Consider the following 20,460-nt stretch of genomic DNA (forward strand, 5'->3'; position numbering starts at 1 on the left):
GATAAGATAATCCTTTAGGGGAATTAAACTGGGGGAAGTAAACGGCATGTCATAACCATTTACAAATAATATCCAGTCCTGTCGATCTTGGGGTGGTCTTGCCACGTATATATTTTAAGACATTTAAGACGATAGTTGATTTAAGCTTTTCTATGGGTATCATATTCTCTTACATATCTCAACATAAACCTTATGAAAGACACGTAAGATGATAATCAATAGACGAGACATATTCAATACACAAGAAAAAAGCATAAAATGTCTTTGAGATGACCCCTTGTGCCTGGCAGCACGTGCATTTCTTGCCAGGTGAGTCGCAGGTCCGTCATCATACCAGGCTGAGCGACCTAATTGCCATCTATAGTCTGATCTATCGTTTTTAGCAGCTATTCGTATTTTTTCTAAGTTTTGCCCTATTTTACGTGTAAACATGCTTTTCTGGATATCCTATTACACATCCCACTGAATGCCCAGATAGGCCGATGTGGGTTACTTCAACATATGCTACTTGCAGTTGTCTAAATTTTAGGGATAGAGTAACAACCCCAAAACAGTTTTTTCTATTTCCGACAGTACTTTAGTACTTTTGTTGGGTTGAGTCCCATCTGGGGATTGAGTCAGCCACTTAACCCGCTCAGCCATCACGGCTTCCACAAAAATAGAAGTCGGACAAATGGTAGTGAAGACAGCAGACTTTGTGTACCCCTCTGATAAGTGTAAATTTACTAAGTGTAATCCCAAATATAACATGTTCCATTGGACCACTTTCTAAATGGCATTGTCTATTCATAGCTTTCGGACGTGGGAACCATACCAATATACACATATCACATTATCAGAGGGGTACACAAAGTCCTTGTACATGTACTGTACATGTCATTTGTGTCTAACAATCTCTTTGTACTGAGTAAAATGTGTCATCTTGTGGTTCGTAGTAAATGATGAAGATTTGCATCACTTTGGGATTTCCTCCCACATTAAGACCTACATGTTTCATTTGATAGTGGAAATAAATGATGACTGCGGACGTCTCTTGATGCACTACACATCACCATGTGTACCCAAGATACCAGAATACCACTAGTAACGTGATACACCAAAATAGATATTAAGACATGATGAAATGACTTGGAGAGGTTTCTTTGGTTTTTGCTCTATCTGCATAGCTTATTCTGTTTCAGGAATTTTTCAAAAACACAATTTCCCCAAATTGAAGACCTAAAAGCAGTGTAAATGTCCTCTTTAACACCAGATCCTCTTGTTCACACCTGGGGCTGGAGAACCTCCGCCATTATGTAGGTATCTTTTTCAGTTCCTGTTCTGATTATACCATATCGCAATCTAGTACTGTCTGTACCAAAGTATTAATGATATCTCGTAGACAAGCAATGGGAAATGTACACCAACTTGACCTGGAATCCCAATCTTCCCCCAATGACCATAAAACTGTATTACTGTCATATCAAAGACAACACATGGCCTATATTTAGTAACATTTTATTTACATACTATTACGTTACATTTTTTTGAAAATGAACAAATTACACAGATGCCAAGCATTAAGCCAAAACAAGTATACTCAATATATGCATGAATCCGTTATTTACATAAATGTTAGCAGTTAGAACCAGCTTCAGGTGAAGCTGACACTGCCTGTCTTCCAGAACCATAGTTGTGGTAAACCCTATCTGATGACCAATTGGCCGAGAAACATAAGATAGGGCCCAGTTAATCACTGCAATCATTAGCAGTGGCATGTGTAGCCTTTTATCTGTACTTGTGTTTGAAAAACCATCCCCTACTAATTTCTGTGAAAATTCAAAGTGTATTTTGAGTCTTTTTTCTCCATTTCATTTCCATCAGTTCCATCACAGGAACATGTTCTGAATTTGTAGATCGTCTTCATTTCCAGACAATTTTCTGGTAAGGTAAAACCATGATCCCCATGGGATAAAGTAACAACTTGCTTGCTTTTCAACTTCAACACTGGTGCACCGACAAATTCCAACATGGAAGTTCTGAACTTGTGTTCAAACTATGCTCTTTACATCAAGGTAAAGAGCAAGACACATTTACACGTATCATGTGAGTTATCTCCCCTCTGTTTGGGGAAACACACTCCACATAACTGTTCACCACTTGACAATCTGTATTCTCATTGAACCAGCATACTGGTCTAAATGTCACATATCATAGATCCAGTAAGTTCACTTGATAAATAGTTTCAACCTCTTCTTCTCTGAAAAAGAAACAAAACTTAATGAAACAACTGAACTAGTTCAGAATTTCAAACCATAAATGCCACTAGTCATTATGGACTACCATAATTGGTTTTGATTGCCCTCATCACACTTTACTTATATCAGGCTAGCTGAATAGCATAAAGCTTGACCGATGTCTTGACACAGACTCTGATTTAGATCCAATAGAAACTTGTATTCAAAAGCATTTCTTACCATAAACTTGAGTTATGTAACAGTAAAGAAAGGACCATGTTGTATGTAGCTGATGTTACTTAATGCAGAAATCAGCAATATTCCACCTATATCATGGCACCCTGTATTTACTCAAGGTTGGAACTGACAGTTCAGGAATCCCCACCTAAGCGGAAGGGGAAGAGATGTGTGTAAATATTACTTACTGGACCCCCGGGATCTGGTAGGCAGGCTGATTCCTACAATACAATACATAGGTTAACGGAATGAACAACAAGTTACAAGACTTCATAATCTCCTTTGGAATGGAAGACAATATTTGGAAAATGTTTCCAAGATTACCACACAGTAAATGTTTTGACAATGTTATTTCCTGTACTTATTTGGCTTTACTAATATAAAATACCATCAAGATCTTTGTAACAATCAGAATTAAAACATATATATTCAATCTTCCTACTTAGGAAATGCAAGTGAAAATGTTATTTCAGTCATGAACAATTTAAGATTGGCACTGATCAGTATGATGCATGTATGTGTATGTTCTTAATAATTTCAGCTAATGATCTCAATAACGAATGCAAGATAAATAGACCTAACCTGACAGGGAATAAGACTAAAGCTCAAAGACACTAGGATGGGAACACAACTTACTTTGCTTTTGCATGAGTCAATATGTGAGACTTGAGGTTGGTGGACTGGGCAAACTTTTTATTACATCCATCAAATGGGCACACATATGGTCTGTCACCTGTGTGTATTCTCACATGGGTTCGAAGATTGAAGTCAAGAGAGAACCGCTTGCCACACCCTTCAAACGTACACTGAAACATAAAGCCATAAGTAAAAAATATCCCTTTGTCCAATTCAAAGATTCAAAATACAGAGTGCATATAGTATTCCTGAATGCAGCAGGTATTCATACTACTAAAAAAAAATCCAAATACTACTTTAATCCTGGGGACCTGCCAATAAACCATTAATAATGACACTGAACATTAATTGACATCCAAAACAGTGAAAGTTTATATCTAAATCACTAGCGTATTTTGAGTTGCATTAGAGTGTGCAGAATCCTACCTGAAAAGGCTTTTCTCCTGTGTGTACAAGTTGATGTCGTTTGAGTTTTGAGCTCTCAACAAATGCTTTGCCACACTCAGCACAGACATGCACTCGGGGACCATGTGTGTGCAGGTGCTTCCTCATGGCCGAGTTATCCCGAAACATTTTATTACACCCCTGCAACAAAACATACCATGACATTGTGAAGTATGTATCAAGACATGGCATCCTTATGTTATTCATCAATCTTTGTATTCATCAATAGAAAACTTTGTACAACTGGATGTATACATAAGCACTGTGAAATACAGCATAGGAAATATTAAGTGGATGTTCCAAACTCATGAAATCTGACGCCACAAAAGAAATATCACAGCAAATTGTTTTACAGAGTAATACCTTGTGTTACAGAAATTGGCAATAAAGAAAGGTCACAATCAAACTTTTTTCTTTACTCAGTCAATTCAAACTTTACAACAGTTTGATCCCAGCCTGTTTTCACCTGTCACTGATATATGAGAAATATCAGATATGTTATTGGAATCAACATAAGATTTGTTTTTAACTTCAAGGATTCTAAACTCGGTACAAAGCTAAGACCAAACAAAAAAATGTCTTGTAGGCACCAGTCCTGTGGTCATTCACATTCACATTAATATCACCTTTACCTTATGAGGACATGGAACTGTTCTTGGCACATCATCAGAAGGTTTCCTTGGCTTGATTCTGAAACATGGAATCCCAGCTTACTGATCTGATCACAAAACACACTGTCAAAAAAGTACCAACACCAATGACATAGATAACCCAAGTCTATATCATGAAGTGTAAGATTTGGCATCCAAATCTTAAAACTGCTACTGGACCACTGAGTGATGCCAACATACATTTGTATATAAGTCTGGACTAAACTACTCGTGCTATGAGCATCAGAAGAGCTACTGTGTTAACAAAGGTGTTGTGGGAGATTAAAACTTGTTATACAATCTTCACTAACATAGCAGACCTGACCAAGCATTTCCACACTTACACAATGATCTGGGCAACTCGATCAAAATATAATGGCAGATAATAGTTGAACATTGTTCGATGAGATTTCAATAGGAACATTAAAAGTGCAGTGGGAAATTTCTTTCCACAAATTTCAACGGTGTACAAATAGAAACTGGGAGTAATTTTGTAAATATTTTGTGATATTCAACATTTGACGTGAGAGTTATGGTTTCCAAGATGGGAGTGCTGGAGGAGGGTGTTAGTTATCAGCTGTTATAAAGGGAAGATATAGGAGCAAATACCTGTGGGCTAACTGTTCATAGTTACACTCAAGGCCTTGAGAGTAATCAGGCAGCAAGTTGGACTGTGGGGAAAACGTGCTCTTGCTCCTGCAATAGTGGACATCATTACAGCATAAGTAGGTGACACTTGGTTGCAGGCTCCATCAAGTAGCCAGCAATGCATTGACCAGCTCACCAATCTGACAGCAGCAGTCTCGTGGTCAGAACAGCAAACAACATACATGTACTTCAAATGTTTCCCTCGTAAATCAAAGCTAGCAACAAGGTCTGTGTTCATCTCTTTTCCAAGTAACCTATGCGAAACCATCAGTCAGTGAAACAGTATGCTTGGGTTGTAGTGATTCACTTTTCGGAATTTAAGACACTAAGAATATAGTCTAGACACATTAAATCCCTTCCATACAGACTGTGCACTGAATCTTTTTCTTCATTCCATGTGAAATTATCTTACACTTCATGATACAGCACCAAGCAGACAAATACATGCATCTTGAGACAAAGTAGAGGGGAAAAATCTGACGGAACAAGAGAAACATAGCCCTGTTTTACACATGACATACTTTAAGGCTTACTTCAAGCTGTCACTAACATGATCAACTACATAGGAATACTTGATTAGCTACAGATAAAACACAAAACTGTTCTATCAAGGAACAAGAAGAGACTACTCAATTTTAACAAGGAAAGCATCACTGAACGTGGACTGAAAACACTCATAAAAACACATGTTACGCTTTACACAGAAGCTGCATTCCATTAAAATCCTAGCCTTGTTACAATTTGCAAATTGAATTCATAAACATGATAAATAATGAATAAATTAACAAGTGGTGCTTTCAGCTTTGTTACCTGAGACACTTGGTAGTTTTGGATGCGAAAGAAGATGTTATCACCATAGGAAGAAAATGTGTGTACACATCATAATGTAAACCACAAATACTAATATTTACATTGTCAAGACAGTTTGCCTTTTTAAAAGGAAAAAACAGAGTATACAAACACCAAAAAGCATCAAAAGCGAAAAGTGTCAAAAATACTATCCACAGGAATTAGCAGGAAAACCTTCCACATGACCAGCAACAACACATTTCTTCAAGATTTCTTCGACATAAACCATGTGAGCTGACAAAGGCAGTACCTGGCAAATTCTGCTAGCTGTTTGGGGTCACTGAGGTCAAGTCCTGGTATTCCTCCTGGTGGCAGTTTCTTTCCTGTCATGTATTCTGTAAAATCTGCATCGGAATCCCCCGTAACTGAATCATCATCTAATTTTCCCTGATCTTCTGCACCTGAAAATGCACATAATAACTGGAGTCACATAATTTTAGCATTAAGTACATTAATCCAGACACAGACAAGGATGCACACATTACTTTCAAAAATGGTTGCTAAGTAAAAATATCTATTGTAAACATAAAACTGATGTATATACTGTCATGTAGGCCATCCTACTATTAACACAAAATTGATGGGTAAAGAGAAACGCATTATGTCAAGCACCAAAATAGTCTTTAATTTTTTTTATTCCAGTTGTTTTAACAACTCTTGTATTTTATGTTTCTTTACATATGGCATTAAGAACTAACATTATAGAACCCATGTGATGAGATTTACCCATTCTGTGAGAAGCATCAAATGTACACCATCCAAAACGAGTTGTGTCGTATTCACATCTATTAATAGCACTAAAAACCCTCTGTCCTAGTTCCAGTTAAAACTGTTGACACAAGACCATGAATTTTACAATTAGAAAGAGAATAAACAGATGTACCTATTCTGTCACCCGAAAGCAATTAATTTAATTCATACATACAACATAAAAAATCCTCTAATGAAAAGAAATGTGAACTTTGTCAACAATTTGTCAAAATCCGATTGGAAAGATGGATATTATTTTGGTTATGACGCAAATGTACGAGAGAAAGGAGAATTTTCAGTCAGAAACATTAAAATCCTATCACCTGAGAGATTTTCAGGTTTACAAAATGTTGTGTATTAGTCACTGTCTGTATCACACGACTATAGGCCAAACAAAGAGCGAGTGCGCATTCATTCTGGAGTGCTTCAAGGTTGTTTCAAGGTCAAATCGACATTTTGCTCAATAAATATTGTAAGCGACCACAATACGTGTAGATGTTCAAATATGTCGATAGTTTATTTGATGTTAAAAGGGTTTGCATGTGATAATCTGCGAAAAATATTCACTAAATGTGACATTTTGAAAATCTTCGTCGGAGCTCCCTTTGGCAGGTCTGAACAAAGATGGCTGACCGTCGCCATTGCTAAATTCCGCCATGTTCTAACGAAATATGGCGGCGCCCATGAAAAACATGATGGCCGACGACACTTTCAAAACAAACATGAATTTCCAACAATTTGATTGAAAATAACCACATACAGCAAAAGATTAGGGGCTCTTTGGAAATGAGATGCAAAATGCAGCACTCCAGTAAGGTTGTCTTACGTCACATGCCTGTTACTGTCTTTTTTGTGGAACTTTCCTCCGGTGACAGCCGAGGGAAAGAGTACTAGGCATATATCAACACGCGACTGAAAATACCATACATCCAACAGTCATGCGAATTCTCATGTTAACAGAAAGCATAATACACCTACCCGTGGCCCACATAGTGACGGAAAACTCTCCTTCCAGGGTTTTGATCTGCACTTGCTTTTGTTCCCATTTCTTTGCAGATGTGGAGTCCCCGAGACTGAATTCGCTTGATCCAAGCACTCCTGAACTAACCAAGCCTCTTGATTTGCCTCCTTTCTTTTTCCCACCCTTTCCCTTACGCGAAGTTGTCGTTTCCTCTGTAGATATTTCAATTTCAGGAGCTGGAACAGGAATGCCGTCCGCATACACGAGGTTCGCTTCACCGACAACCTCCTCTCGTGTTTGTAACACTATTTCCTCATGAGCTGACTCTGGCAGTGGTTGTAGAGCTATCATAGGTTGTACTGACACTTCTCCTGTTGTTTCAATTGTTTCTGCTATTTGCATTTCCACTGGAATAGCTTCGACTTCCACTTCATGTTGTATTTCCACTTCGGAGCCTATCACGGACGCCATCTTGGTTTCCCCTTCAATGGCAGGCTTGTGATGGCTGACAACGAAGCAACATTTCGGGCACCTGTCGGGTGTTTCCGTGACTGTGTTTTGGCGATATGATAAGTGGACCAGGATGCATGTTTTTCTGACAACTTTATGCGAACAGTCACAAACGAATGAAAACAACTCGCCAGTCATACGTGTTTTTAATTGTGTGTACATTTTACTACGTATATACACGATGCAGATTAAACTTCTACATCAAAACTCTTTGTAAATATATCACGGAGCGTTTATGCCATATGTAGACAGAAACAAACAAATGTCACGAACATGACTCGAACCCGGCGTCTTCCAACAGAAGAATTCGAAGCTGCATTTAACCAGGGAGAATAGAAGACGCTGTAGATTATCCCTGATTTAAAATATATCTTTTGGATAACCATTCCCATTCAGCCATGGGGGATTTAAGAGTGTTGAAACTTACCTTCGTAGGTTATATGCAAATTGACACTTTATCCATATCTAGGGACTCCTGCACAGATCAATATCTGAATGTGTAAATATAATGGTCGTTACATATGCTACTACCATAAAGTCTGCTGTGTGTAGACTTCAGTTGTCAGACGCGTAGCAAGCCATTTTTGTGTAAAGGTTTTTATTAAGCTAGTATCGAGGGTTTGCCCAACCTTTGTAGCAACAATCACGTGTAAGCCCGGGCTTTTTTTTTTATTATGGTAGCTACGCCCCTGATTGTCTTCAACTGCAGATAGTTTGAAAACTGAAGTTTTAATGACTATTGAAGTTCTTTGTTTATCTAGGGGCGGTGGGGTAGCCTAGTGGTTAAAGCGTTCGCTAGTCACGCCGAAGACCCGGGTTCGATTCCCCACATGGGTACAATGTGTGAAGCCCATTTCTAGTGTCCCCAGCGTGATATTGCGGGAATATTGCTAAAAGCGGCGTAAAGCCAAACTCACTCACTCTTTGTTTATCTGAAACTTTAAATCACTCGAGTGAAATAACTCTATATAACATAACTAAGTTCAGCCTGCTTCACTGACAATGCTATGAATAAATATTATTACATAAATAAATAGATGGGTAGGTACATAGGAAGGTAAGTACGTCTTTGGGCTATGCTTACCGGTATACTATCTATCATACTATATCAGTGTATGGTCTATGTCTCATTAAACTCTCATTAAACTCTCATTCATTTCGTGACTTGAATGAGTAGTCGTTTTCAGTCGTGGCATCACCACTCACGAATGCATACGTACTTAAGTGTAAGTGTCTTAGTACAACACTTCCACACCCCCACGTCCACCCCTCCCCACGTCCACCCCTCCCCACCCACACAAACACACAAGTCCGGCTGACTGGCTGACTTGGGTGTTCAAAGTCTAGACGACCATACGGCACTACTGAGTACCATGTATTCAAACAGTACGCCAGTGCTACCGTGGATGTTACGTGCTCATATACCACCACATCAACAAAACTTCTTCACACTTGATTTTTCAAATCAGGATAATACATTGTACTGTTTTGAGCCGCAAACTTTGTTTTTCAGCGCGGTAACCAGTAACATTTCAGCTATTTGATGCTGTTCGTAAATTATTGACTCTGCACCACACAATCCAGTGATACACAATGAGCATGGATCTAAGCAATAGACTACGATGACAGTCAATCAGCCCCCTGATCACGTTAGTCTCGTCATACGAAGCCTGGTTTCTGGACCTATGTTTGTTAGTCTACGCTGACTTAATAGAAAACTCCATGTAATCTCCGATGTGAGTATACAATGCCTTTCATCACTGATCTCAATGGCCCTGGGTTTCAAATCAAAGGACCACATCATAGACACATGATTATTAATGATCGAAAAATCAAAGTCATATTTAAATGCGTCAAATGTTTTTCACAGTTCTGTTTCCGTATATATTTTCAAAAAGAAAATCATGTTCTTGGGGGATCTCCACAATTTCCGAAAGCGCCTCCAAAAGCAATAGAAGCAATCGTAAAAGGACTGGATACCCCACGAAGTGAACATACAGACGGTATTGCATTTAGCTGTGAAGTGTCGGGCCAACATGACACGTGTATCACCTGCATGGTGTCGTATCTATAGGTTATACCTGACAGAAACTACAGATGTATATATAGGTTATACCTGACAGAAACTACAGATGTATATATAGGTTATACCTGACACAAACTACAGATGCCGTATATATAGGTATTTACCTGACACAAAGCACATATGCCCAGTAGATATATATGTTATACCTGACACAAACTATACAGATGTATATATAGGTTATACCTGACACAAACTGCAGATGCCGTATCTACTGGTTATACCTGACACAAACTATACCTGCAATGCTAAATCCCTAAATGAAGCAAGTCTAGCTGTCCCCAGGTTCAGAGTCTCCCAACTCACTGGGACTCCTTTTCAATTTAAATGGGTTTATTTGTTACTGTCAAGATTATATATACTTTCCATCAAAAGTTTACTCACTTAAAACACTCACTATATGTTATGCATATATATGTGGTTACATCGAAGATTGATTTCTCCACTAACTTGGGGGAACCAACTGCAAACTTTATGCAGATGAATTGCACAAGGATCATGCATCAAATTGCTGAAAAGCATGTGCGTTTTGGTGTAATGTTTTGTTAAGAATTCGCCAATTTTCACAGATATTTATCATTTACTGAACTCATGACAATTATCTTTTCAACGTTACGAATTTGTTTTACAATACATCAGTTCATGTGTAAACAGTACCCTTTAAACAGTATGGAATATTTTGCAATATTTAGTTCAGTACAGTTGCCTGAAGTAAGTGGCTATATTTACACTAGTGAGTCTAAACTTTTGATGGGAAGTATATATTCAGGGACTAAGCGTTAGTCTAAATATGTCTTTGAGTTCGATCTTGTGGAATTCTGACCTGTTGCGACAGTTGATGGGGCGCCGGTTGGCGTTCACGAACACGCCAGTTGAGGTCATTACTCAAATGGTCGATTGGGTTGAGGTCGGGTTATTTGGAAGGTCATGGGACCGCTGTTGCGTTCTCATTCTGCGGATATTAAATAGTGGCATAGGCTGTGTGAGGTTGGACATTAGCTTGCTAGAACACCTCCGTCCGGCGGTCAATGATCGGAACCATGTGAATCCTTACAATTTTGGCCCTGAAGTCACACGAGGCTAAATCTCTGCGTGGAGGATATGAACCCTTACCCCTCTCTATCTTTCCGTAAATGATAACATTAAATTGATTCTCAAACCAGCACTCTACTTGCAGTTGCACAGTGCTGTGACTGTAAAATACCACAAATGAAGTACCCGGATGTAACAATCCTGTTTTGCAGCGGTAATCTACTGTTTCGTGATCCATCTTGCGTAGCACTGGTGTGTTGATATCTGTTCCCAAAACGACCGATGGTGCTCTGATGAACGTCGAGGTGACGTGCAACTGCAACACTCTCTTGACGTCCACTGACAGCATTTTCATTCAGCTACACATTGTCAATGACACTTTAATAGCGAAATATTATACATTATAGGCAAAGCCCCAGCTAGCGATTCCTCATAACTGTGAAGCAATTTTTCTCAAAGATATTTTCATGCACATTGACACGTGCATGAAAGTGTCGGGAGATGCCTCTTTGTTCTCTGCATTTATTCCGTGTAGACAAAAAACATTATAATGGAAAACTCAACACCTCAACACTATACATGTATATATGTACACCTCTTATGCCTTGTTTTCCGCTGCCTCAGTACTGGAACTGCACCTTCTTATCTATCCGATCTTCTAACCGTGTACACACCTTCCCGATCTCTCCGTTCACAGGATAAGATCTTGCTTGTTGTTACCAAAGTAAAGACAGTGATGTATGGAAACAGGTCCTTTGTCCATGCAGGATCTATAGCCTGGAACAGTCTCCCGCAGAGCCTCAGAGACTGTTGTGACTTTAATTCTTTTAGATCCAATCTAAAAACACACATGTTCAAGATAGCCTCTGAACTGTAGCTCTTTACCATTAATCTCATATTTCTCTTGTGCGCTTTGAGCATGGTTTAGCATGGATATATGCGCGTAACAAATATGCTATTACTATTACACCTGAAAAGCTGTTAAGCACCCTTAAAGCAAACCAACGAATTTTCGTAAGTGCAGTGTTTATGTCGGAATTTAATCTGCACGGGTTTCAGTGTTCAATCATTTTTCTGCCGCTATGACCAAAGATGGCAAATTATTGGTATGCATAACTCTCAGCATGTCCTTTAAAGCAATTGGTTGAAAAATTAATGCCACATTTGCCACAGTTGCCAGTCGTTTGGTTTGAAAATACAGGGAAACCAATGGGGCGATGCATCGCCCACGTTCTGGGCGTGATGGGTGACGTCAGATCGTGGAGACACGGCACTAATGAGGCTCAGTCGACGATAACCATTCTCCACAAGCAGTGTTCTGAAGCACCATATGTAGTTACCATTTCGCCGGGTGTCTACGGGATGGGTGTCAATGGGTAATCATCCTTGTAAGCCTAAACAGTTGATTTGTGTGTTGTGCCATATCCATTATTAGAACATTGAAGGAAACTGTCCTTTTTGTGATTTCTTGTAGTCAAAACATGATCTTAAAGAAAAACATGCTTAACTTCTTTTCGACACAACTTGGTCACATAATCATTTCTGACAATCTGTATAGCCACACTTCACCAATTGTACACATATTCATCTCTGACAACCGATGTATTCGTACCTCAGAAATTGCAATATTTATCTCTGACAGCCAGTATATTCATAAGTCACAACCTGTACCCACATTCATCTCTTGGCAACCTGTATATCCATCTCTCACAACAAATACATTCATATCTAAGCGCAACGTGTAGGCTACACACATTCAACTCTTGGCGACCTGTAAATTCATATACGACAATTAGCACACAAACTCATCTTTGACAAGAGATATATTCATATCTATATCCGAAAACACCTGCCTTCAAATATCCATCAAGGAAATGTCTAAGCTTTATTGTGTTAGAGGCCGGGTTAGTATTGGTCTATCGCAACCAATGTATTCATACAATAGGCGTTTAACGCGGATTTAGTGGTCATGCTTGCAGACTTGCATGGCGCATGTCTTCGTATTCCATTTGCCTTGTTTTGGGTTCATGGTGTCTTTCAATGGAATGTCTCATCCAAACCCGATTATTTATAGACCGTCGCCATGTATATGGCTGGGATATTGGTGAGTGCAGCGGTAAACGACTACAGCAACAAACTGATCATGTTGAGATCACCGATACGATCCTGATATTTGACCGCCATCGCTGAGCTCTAATGTGCATGAACATCTTTACCGGTCCGGTGTTCAACTCTATAACTAAATACAGTGTTGTCAGATCGGGAATGTAAATACCGGCTTAATTGAAGGACAGAGAGATAAATCATGTACCATCCATCTGTCGCTAGATCACAACGCCTGCAATGACTGACAGAGTTAGTTTTACTCCGCGTTTAGCAATATTCCAGAAATATCACGGCGGGTGACACCAGAAATGGGCTTCACACATTGTACCCTAGTCTGTCTCACAGTCCCTGAACCACATTATTTCCCCTACTGCCAAGCCCTCTCTGCAGTGCTAAAGCCCTAAATAAAGCAAGTCTAGATTTCCTTAGGTTCTGAATCTCTGGTCTCCCTGGGGCTCCTTTTCAATTTAAATGGGCTTGTTTGTTACTACCAAAATTATATATATTCAGAGACTAAGCCTAAGTCTAATTTAATTGTACCCATGCCGGGAGTCCAACCCGGGCCATCGGCGTGACGAGCGAACGCTTTAACCACTGACCCCACCGCCCCTACGACGCCTGCAATGATAGCATATATAGTGCGGTGCAGATTTGAATTGAGAACCTATTAAAAAAGCACTGATTGATAGTGGCCCATGCAGTGACAATTCAACAATGTCACAATCGTCTTGAGAAGGCAGCAAACAGATTCGGTTACCACAGCTGCAATACACGAAGCACTATCGCTTCTTTAATCACGCCACGTTCTGGTTGTTATACATGTGTCGTTATTTAACAAGGAAGATCAATTCTTTCCTTTTTTTTTTTTTATTCCAGCATAATGGGTACAGACACATGGGTACGAACAGGCATCAGCTTGTTGTACAAGCTTCATAACAAAGTTCAAGGAGATGGACATTGAAAAGTGTAATGAAGTAATTCTATGGCTGTACAGATATACAGTATTATATAAAACTGCTGTATAAAACCAGATATACTCTATCTCCGGCTGGTACAATCCGGTTCAAGATTGGCACAATGTTTGACAGAGAATGTAAACTTCAAGGTTGTATGCCAGTGATACATAAAATCAGATATAGACAGACAATCTGACTGTTTGAGATGCAAAGTTCAAGAAAGGCACATATGGCTATAGGCTAATAGCAAACCAAAAGGCCAATAGTATACACGATCAGATGTAATTTGTCAGCTTAGAGATGTACAAGCATGTTTGAAAATACAATAATTGAACAGTGGCAGAAAGTCTGCAAGAAGAGTCACTCTATGACTATGAGCTAATAGGCTACCATATCAGGTGTGTTTTATCTGACTATAGATGTGTAAACATATTGACCTGCAAAAGGTTAAAAAGGCATAGTGTTTGCAAATGGAGGTAAGTATATAACTATAAGCCAATAGTAAACACCATCAGATGTAGTTTATCTGACTAAAAATCTACAGGTTATGGATCCTAAGACTCAGCAGTAGTACAAAATCCTCAGAGAGAAGACAGTCAGTAGCTGCAGTCACAGTAATAAACAACAATCATACATAATTTATCTGATTAAAATTGTACAGGTGTGTTTGAACTACAAAGTTCAGTGATTGTACATTGTTTACATTGAGCAGTAACTGTGGCTGAAAGCCAATACTAAATAACATCTATATGACATCTACTTAAAGTTTAAAACTATTTGTGAGTGGAGACCATTTCTTATCAAAGGCATTATATTTGTTGTTCTTACAAGCAATGAACCTTTCAATGGCATAAACTTGTCTGATGTTATTTATAACCTTATCCACTGATAGGGTGTTGCCCTTTACACTGCATAGAAAAATATGCCTTTTGCTCAGTAGGATTAGGTGATTCAGCAATTTATATTTGTCTGGATAGCCAAAAGGACTGCATTGTATCCAGAGTTATACCCATATTAATGTGGGTATTCAGAAATAGTTCAAGACTCACCAAAAAATGTTTTACATATTCACATTGAAGGAAGACATGAGCTAAGTCCTCCCGGTCAGTTTTACAAAAAGTGCAGATATCATCGTTTACTAGGTTCATAACCTTTAGTTCCCTCTTAGTGTAAACTATGCGGTGAAGAAATTTAAATTTAAATTCTAAAAGTTTTACATCTTTTGTACAACCCTATACTGGAGAAATATATTTGTCCAGTTTGGAGAGTCAAGATTTAAAGCTGATTCATTAATATGTAGCCTGCCCGTTACAAACACAAGTATGATTCTTACCAAGTGCATTTTGTCAGCCACGTGATGTAAGTACTGATATCAGTGCTGTTTTGGTTTTCCGACAGTGCGAGCTTGTTTACATAAATATAAGAAGGAAACCACATACCCTCCCCCCCACCCGATCCCCCATCTATAGTTTGTGTCATGTATATCTGTATCTATAGGGCATCTGTGCTCTGTGTCCTGTATATCTGTATCTCTAGGGCATCTGTGCTCTGTGTCCTGTATATCTGTATCTCTAGGGCATCTGTGCTCTGTGTCCTGTATATCTGTATCTCTAGGGCATCTGTGCTCTGTGTCCTGTATATCTGTATCTCTAGGGCATCTGTGCTCTGTGTCCTGTATATCTGTATCTATAGGGGTATCTATAGGGCATAGGGCATCTGTGCTTTGTGTCATGTATATCTGTATCTATAGGGCATCTGTGCTTTGTGTCATGTATATCTGTATCTGTAGGGCATCTGTGCTTTGTGTTATGTATATCTGTATCTATAGGGCATCTGTGCTTTGTGTCATGTATATCTGTATCTCTAGGGCATCTGTGCTTTGTGTCCTGTATATCTGTATGTATATCTGTATCTATAGGGCATCTGTGCTTTGTTGTGTCATGTATATCTGTATCTATAGGGCATCTGTGCTTGTGTGTTGTATATATCTGTATCTATATAGGGCATCTGTGCTTTGTGTCATGTATATCTGTATCTATATAGGGCATCTGTGCTTTGTGTCATGTATATCTGTATCTATAGGGCATCTGTGCTTTGTGTATATCTGTATCTATATAGGGCATCTGTGCTTTGTGTCATGTATATCTGTATCTATAGGGCATCTGTGCTTTGTGTCATGTATATCTGTATCTATATAGGGCATCTGTGCTTTGTGTCATGTATATCTGTATCTATATAGGGCATCTGTGCTTTGTGTCATGTATATCTGTATATATAGGGCATCTGTGCTTTGTGTCATGCATATCTGTATCTATATATATCTGTGCTTTGTGTCATGTATATCTATCTATATATATACATATATATATATATATATATATATCTATATATATATATCTGTATCTATATACAGCATTCAAATCTTTAAGGGCATGTGTGCTTTGTGATGCATCAGTGACCAAAATGTCCGATGTAATTCCTATTTTGATTTGTAACATACGTTCCCGAGGGCATCAGGTGAACAACTGACTAGACTTTGCATACGTTTATGATCCACCTGTTCTGTTGCACATTCTAATGTGATGGAAAATCTATAACCAGTAACCTTTGGCAGTGACCAAAATGTCCATCTGAGTTAACTCTGCTCAGCAGAGCAGCAGTGACTCTTTTATATTGTTGATATCTGATCAGAATTAGTGAAGGACATTTAGCTGGTTTCAGAACATTTGAGTTAGCGTTACAGAGTCATGTTCTCATGGCTTTATCTTAATTTGGTGTATATATATATATGTGTGTAATGATATTCAGCATGAATACCATGTGTGTGTGTGTGTGTGTGTGTGTGTGTGTGTGTGTGTGTGGGTGTGTGTTCTGTTGCACATTCTAATGTCTGTTATAGTATCTCACCTGAGATTGACACAGTGCACCACCTGTGGAGCACAATCCGCTCGCCGTTTCGCGAATATCTGTTGTCATGACTATGTCATAGTGATTCATAAACACATGCTCTGTCATCGTATCGCATGGTGACATCACTGGATTGTCTGGACCAGACTCGATTTGTCTACAAACAACATCATACAGCTGTAACACTGCAGAAACAAATATCTGCTCATGACATAGTCACAATTGTACAATCGACTCTGCTTTTAGCAGATATTTCTTGTGAATGTGGAAAGGGTTTTGACGCTTCTACTAATGAGTCACAGTGTGACATTTACGATATTTTTGGCCATTATCAACTAGCTTTTATCAACCATATTACCCCGTCATTGACAATATATACCTGGATCGCAGCATGTTGAGTTACAATCCCTGTGTCTAGTATTGCACATCAACGGTATTTAGTTGTTTTGTTGGATGTACCAAAAATGTCTCGAGTTGATCCCATATATCTCAGCTGTCTGAAAGACGGTGCACCAGTCTATGCAGGATCTGTTTACAGTCCTCACCAGACAAGCAGCCTACAGTTGTGCTGTGTATTATGTATTCACGAATATGCATTGCCGTTGTAACAGCTGGTGTTTGTATAGTTCCGCGCAGACGCAGTAGCAGAATGGTTGTTGTTCTCTCACTCAATTAACGACAAAGAGTGTATTTCATTTTGCTTGTTCAAAGTAATTGGTCTGCCGTGCTATATTCATTTCATCAATAAACTGCTTGGGATGGCATATTGCCACGCCTGGATCGAAGATAAATATATATATAGTCAACGCCATTAGAAATGGAAACACGAAATATCGCCAGGATTATTCAAGCCAGCTGTATTACTTACAGTAATGCACAAAATTGCAAAGTGCACTTTTAACGAAACATACATTCTGCTTGCGATGCATATCATTAGCGAGTGGCTACATTCAGTATAGTGTGTCGATTATATACATAACTATGGAATCCGAGAAGGGACATTGTCGCTATGTCGCATTGTCGCCCTCACAAAAAAAGTAAAGTGGGGCAAAATAAACCAAAACGCGACACGCGACATCGCGACAATGCGACAAATGGGCGAAATGTCGCGTGTCGCGTTTTGGTTAATTTTGTCCTCATTTTGCTTGTATTTGAGGGGGCGACAACGCGACAATGTCCCTTCCAGGATTCCATACATAAACATCACTGAAAGACATAAACGCGCAAATGCAGTATTCAAAGCGCTAATGACCACGTTCTTTGCTAAATATAACTCTCGCACTCACCTGACTGTCGATTCTGTACGGAACTGAAACCACGTGATTGAACTCAATGACAATGTTTATTGCTTGTAAGCGGATATCTTTCGAAAAGGTCACCATGGAATATATTTTATTTGTATAATGAACATTCCTATGGCCGGAATGGTGAAAGTCAGCGGTGTCAGCAAGGTTGATAATAATAATAATCTACTTCTATAGCGCCGAATAATTCCAACTAGGCTGCTACAGGCGCTTGGGCAGTCCCAGTCTATTTCATTTCAAATAGCTGTGTCTTTAGATGTTTTCGAAAGGTTTGTAGACTTGGAGCGGATTTCAGCGACATAGGGAGGTTGTTCTATAGCATTGGAGCTGCACATTCAAAGGAGCGGTCCTCGTATTTCTTACTGGATGGTCTGGTGATAAGCAGATCTTTATCTTGTGATCTGAGAGTTCTTGTTGGTCTATGGTTGTTTAGGAGAGAAGACATGTAAGATGGAGCAGTGCTGGTCTGCAGGCACTTGTAGATGATGGTAAGCAACTTGAATTTTATACGTCTAGCAACAGGTAGCCAATGCAGTTCTCTTAACCTGGGGGTGATGTGGTCTGTTCGAGGACAACGAGTTATGATCCTGGCGGCCGTGTTTTGTATAACCTGGAGTCCATGAACCAGGATAGCTGTTATCCCATACAAAAGTGAAGGTTATTTCTTACTTGATCCATATATACAACATATAATTTCAGAGTAAAAGCGCTGACCTGGCCCTAGACATGCACAAGTCTCTAAGGTCATAATTAATAGTTTAAATGAAAATTTCTATAAAAATATAAATAAAAGACTGGCGTCTGTCCGCGTATGTAAACTTGCTTGATTTGAAGGATAGAATTACTATTCATCCATGGGCTTAGGATGCAGTACAGCCTAGGAGCAAGGCTAACCTGGCCCCAAAAGAGCGAGTTATCAATATTAGAGGTGCGAATTAGTTATATCAGGGATACTCTACAACATAGTCTCCCTGGTTATATCTTGTGCTCTCACGACTGCGTATGATCTGAGCGCTGCGTGAGAACATCACAACCCGACAAGGCTTATAGTCCCTGAATATATATAATATTGATAGTAACAAATAAACCCATTTAATTTGAAAAGGAGCCCCAGTGAGTTCAGGGAGCCTGGGGAATTCTAGACTTGCTTCCTTTAGGGCTTTAGCATTGCAGTGAGGGCTGGGTGGTAGATATACAATAATGTGGTTCAGGGACTGTAAGGTAGACTAAACCCGAGCTACTGACCCTCAACAAATGTATGCATGGTCCAATAATGAACCTGTGTGTTCCCGGCGTCAGGTGTTCACGTCGTATCTGCACTATTCCATCTACAAGGGAGACTATATAAGGCCCTGTTGTAGAGTATCCCTGCATCTACATAACCAAGAATCGTAAATAATCGAGGTAGTTTGGACGAGACAAAACAGCAAGTGGTTCCCATGACCATAATCACTTGACACAGTAGTTACTTAAATCAACACAACAACAGCCTTGTTCTGGTAGAGTAACTTAATTGCTCATCTAACTTTGTCCCTGAGTGACCACCACTCTTAATTACCCCTATGCATTTTCCCCTGAGTGACCACTGTATTCCCCTATTATGTAAGAGGACGGTGGTCACTCAGGGAATTAGTCTGTCTCACAGTCCCTGAACCACATTATTTTCCCTACTGCCAAGCTCTATCTGCAGTGCTAAAGCCCTAAATGAAGCAAGTCTAGATTTCCTCAGGTTCAGGATCTCTGGTCTCCCTGGGGCTCCTTTTCAATTTAAATTGGCTTGTTTGTTATTATCAAAATTATATATATTCAGAGACTAAGCATTAGTCTATCAGGGAATATACCATGCCATGAACGGAGTCCCGCGCTGCAGGGGCACTGTGGCACGTCATAAAGTCAGCGCGCACGACCAGCCACCACTAATGTTACCTTTTATGACGGGAATGATAATGTGTTTTGTCAAACGTTTTTAACTTGAAAACACAAAGGGCTGGGTTTTTCAAACAGTCGACGTAGGCAGTAAGTAAACCTAACGGTGGTATTCCGGACATTTTGTACAAAACCGCCCGCCGCCATGATGACCCGCGGGGACATGCACCAGAGACCTTTTCTCCAAATTACTAAAAATTATTTTAGCATTATGTTCTGCTGTACATACGTGCAACGCGCGTGAC

The 20,460-nt window shown here is 39.4% G+C and overlaps 1 protein-coding gene across 2 annotated transcripts; it reads right to left on the bottom strand.

Moving 5' to 3' along the window:
* Positions 1 to 1,481: 1,481 nt before the first annotated feature.
* LOC124279419 (transcriptional repressor protein YY1-like) lies at positions 1,482 to 7,903 on the bottom strand. Of its 2 annotated transcripts, XM_046715244.1 has the most exons (8): positions 7,409 to 7,903; positions 5,931 to 6,081; positions 4,793 to 4,879; positions 4,166 to 4,223; positions 3,516 to 3,674; positions 3,090 to 3,259; positions 2,642 to 2,674; positions 1,482 to 2,239 (listed from the first exon to the last, which is right to left on the bottom strand). In XM_046715244.1, the coding sequence occupies exons 1-8, from the start codon at positions 7,860 to 7,862 to the stop codon at positions 2,191 to 2,193; spliced, it is 1,161 nt and encodes a 386-aa protein (XP_046571200.1). In that variant the 5' UTR covers positions 7,863 to 7,903; the 3' UTR covers positions 1,482 to 2,190. The 2 variants fall into 2 exon arrangements, with proteins under 2 accessions (XP_046571200.1, XP_046571201.1); XM_046715245.1 differs by lacking the exon at positions 4,793 to 4,879.
* Between the last annotated feature and the right edge of the window lie 12,557 nt (positions 7,904 to 20,460).

The sequence above is a fragment of the Haliotis rubra genome, unplaced genomic scaffold (genome assembly GCF_003918875.1).
Source record: "Haliotis rubra isolate DU_JTF1 unplaced genomic scaffold, ASM391887v1 Scf25, whole genome shotgun sequence".
Lineage (NCBI taxonomy): Eukaryota > Metazoa > Mollusca > Gastropoda > Lepetellida > Haliotidae > Haliotis > Haliotis rubra.